This window comes from Pteropus alecto, unplaced genomic scaffold (assembly GCF_000325575.1).
Source record: "Pteropus alecto unplaced genomic scaffold, ASM32557v1 scaffold75, whole genome shotgun sequence".
Taxonomy (NCBI): domain Eukaryota; kingdom Metazoa; phylum Chordata; class Mammalia; order Chiroptera; family Pteropodidae; genus Pteropus; species Pteropus alecto.
The window spans coordinates 7,521,915-7,529,449 of record NW_006440638.1 but is presented as its reverse complement, the minus strand read 5'-3'; the positions used below and the strand labels follow the sequence as shown (position 1 = coordinate 7,529,449).

The 7,535-nt window shown below is 39.7% G+C and overlaps 1 protein-coding gene across 1 annotated transcript in view; it reads right to left on the bottom strand.

Moving 5' to 3' along the window:
* GYG1 (glycogenin 1) overlaps nt 1–7,535 on the bottom strand; it is an 80,236-nt gene that overhangs the window by 20,756 nt on the left and 51,945 nt on the right. Inside the window, exons 2-4 of the mRNA XM_025050855.1 lie at nt 5,608–5,743; nt 3,609–3,783; nt 3,157–3,319 (exon numbers count right to left, since the gene is read on the bottom strand). Of these exons, the coding sequence (XP_024906623.1) occupies nt 3,157–3,319; nt 3,609–3,783; nt 5,608–5,743 (474 nt within the window). The remainder of the gene's footprint in view (nt 1–3,156; nt 3,320–3,608; nt 3,784–5,607; nt 5,744–7,535) is intronic.

Below are 7,535 nucleotides of genomic sequence, written 5' to 3'. Positions count from 1 at the left end.
CTACGCTTTTCCTATGCATACATACATTTTATGGTTCTCTTATGGATACTGGTAATTTGGCAGATCCAAATTACCAGTATCACTACTCTTGCACTTTGGAGCCATTATTAAGTAAAATAAGGGTTACTTGAACACAAACACTGTGATACCATGACAGTGAATCTGATAACCAAGACAGCTACTAGGTGACCAGCAGGTGGGCAGTATATACAGTGTGATTATGGATACACTGGACAAAGGGATGATTCACATCCTGGGTAGGACACAGCCAGATGGAACAAGATTTCATCGTGCTACTCAGAAAGGCGTGCAATTTAAAACTTAAGAATTCTTTACTTCCAGAATTTTCCATGTTTAATATTTTTGGACCACGGTTGACTGCAGGTAACTGAAACCACAGAAGCAAAACCATGGATAACGGGGGACTACTATAAACCCTTCAACAGAGGAGCAGGCTCCCACAGGATGGAGTGAGTTTTCCTCAATAAGTAAAGCTTATCAACACATCAAGCAAAAACAGCTTTTCATTTAAGAGCTCCTATTTTATTCTGCTAAATTTAAACAACATATTGAGAATAGGTATAAATTCCTATTTGCATAAATTTTCAACCTTGTCAATTAAGCATTTCTATTAACAAGAAAATTCAACCCTTTACCAACAAAGAGCTAGTAAATAGTATACAGAAAGGCCAGCTCCTGGAAACCCTGCTGCTAAATAATGAAATGTGTTAGCAGGCACAGGGAAAATCTCTCAGTAATTTTACATTCTGGCTGAAAAAATAGAAAGTACTTTCTAGGTGAGCACTTTTCACACACCCTTGCTTCTTCACAAATTCACCAATTCCTCTAGTGCCCCTTGATCTTAGAACAAGATAGATGATCCAGGTTGGTTTTTACCTGTTAGTTAATTAGTTTTATATTCTAAAAGTGTAACCATGGCATACTATTGTTTGGTATCTAAACTCTTATCTCTCAACAACAAAATCTAATATTCTTCTAGATAAGAAGTTGGATTCTCTTTACACTATTACAATCATGTGGATTTCAGGCCACTGGACCTATTTCAGAATGTGACTCACACACTGGAGTTGAGAATTTACAACGAATTTCTGACAGGATTACACTACTTCCTTCAAATTTGATGAGAGGAGGTGAAGAAAGCTACACTCTGACAGGAAGGTTAAGACCAACAGTGGACTTCTGCTAAAAATACTCTTATCTTCTTTCACGTAAAGGTAACTTATAGAATAAGCAGTAGAAATAAAAAATACATGTTTTGAATTCAAATACTAATACAGCTGTCATTCCTTATATGAAAGGAAAGAAGCTAAAAAGCAAGTCAGTAAGTGAAGAAGTTACATTCAGCCTTGACCACAATGAACGCTCAACACATTTCTTACTTAAAATGGTTTAAAATAAGACTGTGCTTCCTGTCAGATGCTGCCATTCATTATGGTTCAGATATTCTTGCTCATTGTTTTAGAGCATGTAATGTCCTTGCATAGAGCAGTTTCTCAACCTTAGTATTACTGACCTTTTGGGATGGATAACTCTTTGTTACGGGGACTGTTCTGTGCATCAGAGGATATTCAGCAGAATCCTTGGCCTTTACTAACTAGATGCCAGTAGCACCCTTCCCACTCAGTTGTGACAACCAAAACTGTCTCCAGATGTTGCCAAACATCCCCTGGGTGGGGGGAGGGGTGGAGGGCAAATCACCCCAGGTTGAGAACTACTGGCATAGAATATAAACTAGCCAAATAGTGAAAAAAGACTGAAACTTAAACTTCCTTAGTCTTTTCAAAGATATTTCAAATAACTGCATATCTCAAATCCTCAAATAATTAAACAGAATTCAATTTCTGTGAACAGCAATTGTTAAATCCCAATTTCAGTGTTATGTATAACTTAAAATGTTTTAACTTCCAATCTCTTAACTTCAAACACACTTTTAATCTTTTAATTTAAAAAGTTTAAATCTGAGATTTTGATTTTTAAATTTAAAACTAGTTAATGGAAATGAGTCCTCATAACTGCACCCAGGTTACACTTTATATCTATTGAGGAAAGCTGTTTCTGCTAGTTTCACAGTGCAAATATCAGGTTTGCTCTTGGAGAGAAAAAGGGAAGAAAAGAAGTCCCTGGTACGGAGTCTGCTGCAGAGCTCAGGGCCCAGCCCCTTGTTCCTGACCTGGCCTTCCGCCACAATGTTAAGTATCTGACAGAGAGTCACTGCTCAGACGATGACTTCTTAGAGCATGTCCTTCTTCCTAGATACACTGGGTCTCTCCTTTATTTAAAATATCCATCAACATTAATTTTAAAAAAGAGCTGCTTTTACATATTAACTACTAGTTTTGTCTTATTGTTTATGGTTTTGTTGTTTAAAAAACAAAAATGGTTTATTATTATTTCAGAGACTGGCCTGAAATGGAAACCCACCTACTAATTCATTTGATCAAAATTCTCAAAAGGATGTGAGGCCCTAAATCACATGTAGTCAGAACTGTTCGTTCTCGTTCTCTCTCTCTCCATACACACACACACAGCTACAGATACATTTACACATTATGCAATATGGATGCTGACTTTGCCAATGATCTACTCTTCAGTCTTGCAGATACCACTCTATCTTATGCACAACCTTATAGGGAATGAGAATATAGAGACAAAAATTATTCATGTAAACTTTCCATCTTCTTTTTTAATGTCTCCCAGGAGAACAGAGCCAAATTATTTCAAATTATTGGTTTATTCCTCCAATTTCCATGGAGACATTTGTTCCTCCTGTTACCTCTTGCTCGTAAGTTTACTCAGATTTAAAGATAGTTGTTAAAGTTTTTGATTTGTCTCACAGTCTTGAATTCTTGAATAATCACAGTTAACTTACTATACTCTAATTTAGACACAGGAGAGCCAATTAAAGAGAAGTCTGTAAAACTGCCTGTCCTAGTTTAGGTTAATCTTATGTACCTATAGAAAAAAAATCCATGTGCACACAACCACACAATATTTCCAGAAGCACACAACTTAAAATGCTACATCTCATGTAACGCTGTCTTCCAGGCACAAGGAACCATTGTAACTATACCCCAAGAAGAGCAGCCCCTAAAAGTTACTAACAGCTTATCAGTTATAATGATAAAAGATACATACCATCAAAACTACCTTGCTCAGAAGCAACGTGCAATAGCTGATTATATGTTTCAACTGAAGGTTGATAAACAAAGACTCCAGAATTGAAGCAGTCAGGCCACCCTGGATCTGGTGCCGCTGACAATTCTTCTCTCTCAAAAAGGTCATCAATATTTGCTAGGACCTGATTCAAAGAAGGAGGAGCGAAAGCATTACAGAAATGTTCTGCTGCAGCCTACCCTTCTTAAGTTCTCCCTAAGTTATCTAACACAAAAGATGCGATCTGTCACTGGTCTTAACTATTCAGATGACAGCTGTTGAGGTGGCCTAGGCCTACTCTCTTTCATCACCTGACACTTTTTATGACAGTGGTTTTATCTGAATTTTACTGTCAAGTCTAGACAGTGTTCCTCAAATGCCTAACTGATCTCAGTTACTATATACATCTTTTTAGCTATCAAAGCCCCACTCACCAGAGTATCTGCATCCATGAACACACATTTTGAATACTGTGTAAGTGACCAGCAGTGGAGTTTAGTTAACGTGATACCCAACTCAGGCCTCTTCATTAAGGTTAGATGAGCAGAATCACCACTGTCCAAGACGTCTACCATGATGACTTCATCAAAGACTGCCTCTAAAACTTTTCTGTCAAAATAAAATTAAAAAAAAAACAAACAAACAATCGTGCTTAGCATTTTGGAACAAGAGACAAATAAAATAAGACTGCAATCTTATTAGCCCATCTCTCAATTACTAGAGCAATCTGTTACTTTGATATAGTACAATCTCTTAAATATGTCCTAATTTGCTTCAGGACAAATTAAGTTAATTTGTATGTGCAGTTAACTTTACTAAAATAATAAGAATTACTTATAGTGAAGATGAAGCACTTGTCTTAAAACATTATTGTAGAAGAAGTTTTGTATTTTTTATTGTACTACTAATACCAAGAAAATTGTGGAAATGTGACTGACATTTGGTAAGAGTACATCTTTGCAACAGCTTATGCATTTAACAATGGTATCTTATTAGAACTGATTCTTGCTGACAACCATATTTTCACAAATGATTCTGGGTAAAGTACATAGACTGTCTGCAAAGAAACCTATTAACTAATCATTTTTGCTAAAACAGTTGATAAAGAACTGCCTGTGTGTCCCAAAAGGATTTAAAGGACTCAGTTGTTAGGCTGCCATTTTTTTAGAATAGAATATAACTAGCATTTATTATGTCCTTAGCACTCCTGGCATAAAGACTCACTGGTTTGTGACGTACAGCACTTCTCCATGCCCAAAATTAACTAAAGATTTATTTTAGAAAGCAATCTTGAGGTGGGTTAAGGGGAGTATACTTAGGCAAGACTCTAAACTTAGCATAAGTAAAAACATATGATAAAGACAGATCATCATTGAAAGGTTATAAAATCAAACACACAGAACAAAACTGGTATTGTATTATCTGTCTCCAGAGCTGTACAAAAATATGTTCTGGTTTCACACAGTAAATGTGATCTTTTAGAAAATAAATGGTCGGTGGCACCACTTACTACAGTAAAGAGGTGAGGGGAGGAAAGGAAACTAAGATTACATCTGTCTTCTTACACACATCCTCACTAAATAGACTACAAATTAGGACATACATATTAGGAGACAGTCTTTTTTGGCATTTTCCTAAATTATCCTTTAAGAACAAGGTTGTTAGTGTGTATATATATTTATCTCCTCTTCTGAGGTCCTTGGAATGTGCTTACATATTTTGAAATAGTCACAAAAAAGGCATTTTCAATTTCTAAGAGGGTAGGAGAATATAAAAATAAACACAATACAGAGCTGCTAGTGTGCCCAGATATTTTTAGAGTTCATATTAGGAACTAGGTAGTTCATTTAGATACTTCAAAATTTAATTCCAACAAATCAATGTGAACTAACCCAGTCAACAAGCAGCTTGTGCCCCTCAGGGTGTTCTCTTAGCACAACTGAAATTCTGAAAGTCCTTTGGCAAATAAACTAATTTATTAAATTGTAAATAAAGATCTTTAGGTTACAAATGTCAACTGGCAGTGGAGAAAACTGCTACTGTCTTTCAAAGTCACTTGAGGTTTCCTTGGTTTGAAACAGGAAACAAAGTAGCCCCTGCTGCATTTTGGGAAAGTAGGGCATATGAAGTGTGACTACATAAAGGGAATGCCAGGACAGAATCCCTCACTCAGATCATCCTGAGAGGACTTGCTTAAGGGAGAGTTCTATTCCTTATTAGGATCAGTAAGAGCATGGGATAGAATACCACTTTACAGAAGGGGGCTTGGCTGGAATATCTTCCAAAAGCTAGGAAGAGGTTTCAGACCCAGGAATCCTTCACTCAGCAACTCTCATCTTTCTCCTGAAAATGGTATGGCCTCAATGTCCACTGATGCCAGAAATGGGAGAAGGATGTCAGAGTACCACCACAGCTGGGTAGTGAGGTCCTCACCTCATGGAGTCTGAGACCTGGGGGGTGATGAGCACAGCCAGCTTCCTGGTGGTTCTGTGCTGTTTCAGAGATGAGCCCAGGACCAGGGCTCCTTTGGCGTAGGCATCGTTTGTGGTCAGTGTCACAAAGGCCTGATCTTAATACAAAACAAAACAAAACAAAACACAAAAGATTCATTACAATATCCTAGCTAGAAAAAGCTACCCAGGATCCTCTGAAACTAGTAATCTGGCAAAAATCAGCTCCTCTGTCAACTTGCCCTAATTTAAGAGTACAGACAAGCTAAATTCTCAGACTAGCTTGAAACCCAGAGGGTGAACCTCAGCCAATTAACAGGTGGTAATGAAGAGATCAAGAAATGCAATTTTTGTTTCTCCTACAAGGTACCATAGTTTTTTTTCAGCCAGGCACAAATCCAACAAATGACCCCAATGGAGAGTATCTGAAAGTAGAGGCCATATTCTTCATTCTGGTGCCAAACCTCAGGCTTTCTATACTGTTTCCCAACCTGGAATGAAGACCACCTCACCCACCCTCAAGAGTCATTTTGAACCTCTGCTCAAATATCACCTCAGAGAGGCCTTCCCTCCTAAGGCTTTTATCTAAATGGTGGCCAATCACTGTTAAATGGATTTTGAAGTCGCCTCACAAGGTCTAAGATATCTGCCTCCTTTTCCCTGGAGAAGAAAGCAGTACCTCCCTCACCTGTACCCTGAGGTCCCTCAACATACATTCATTTTTCATCTCTCTCTCTCTCACACACACTCAATCTCACAAATCATCACTTAATTGCCGAGACCAAAGGCAAAAACACGGATTATTCTTCCTACTAAACAAGCCCCACCCTCCCAAGACCACCAGACCAGCCTGTGGGATTTCTCCAGTTCTTCCCTGGAGTGATTCTGGGGCACACTCCGTCTCTGAGGGGATTTTAACATTAGTAAGTTGGGCGGGCATCCAAATGTACAGGATACTTAGGATCAAGCTCTAGCAGGGGTCGCTTGGGGGCACTGTTGCCCAAGCAGGGAGTTGGGACATTTTGTCACAAAGTCACTCTCTTTCTAGCTTAGGTTTCCTCATTCTCCCTTTGCCCATTTTCCAATGTGGAGGCCAGAGGAGGTGGAAATTCCGTTGAGAAGTCTTCTTTAAGTTGTCAAGTGGCCCTGCCCATCCCCCAGCCTCTGACCTGAAGGCCATCTTCGCAGATAGTATTGGACTCTCTTCCAGGACAGGCCCACTATTAAGGTGTAGAAAGAGTGGTGTTCCCCACCCCTGGAGGGACACCAGCTTCACACCCAGTCACACTCTAGGAAAGCTCAGAACAGGGACACCTGTTACTTGACATGCCCATCAACCACTGTGCTTGTTCCTTCAACTCGTCATAAGATGGCAATATTTCGGTCGGTCTGCCCCAAGGGTACTTAACCTGGAGAATAATGAGTGATGTTTTAACTCAAAAGTGGTCCAGATTCTGGGGGATTGTGAAGAAATGTTCAATAAGGTAAGTAGGATTCAAGGATTTCAGGAAGCAAGGATATGGATGATTTCCAAGATGAAGCAGGTGGCAGGACAAATGTTTGGGAACACGGGCTAGAACATTAGACCTAGCAAACATTACAAATGAATAGAGAAACCAATGACAGTTGAGTAGGGTTCAACTTTCCCAGAGATGGGTGACATCTGCAATCTTTTTGCAGCTCATTTGTTGTAGCATCCCCGGCTTTCAGCCTCAACAACACGGGAACGACCAGGTACCTCAGAGCCTCGGGTCGGTCCTGGGGCAGATTCGCCTTGCAGCCCGGACACCTTGCAACAAGTGGGCCGGCGCCCTCCCTCCGCGCGGGGCCCGCTCTCCGGAGGCGCTCGCCGGCCTCCGGCTTCCCGAAACCCGGCCCCAGCGGCCTAAAAATAGGCTCGGCGTGACGGCC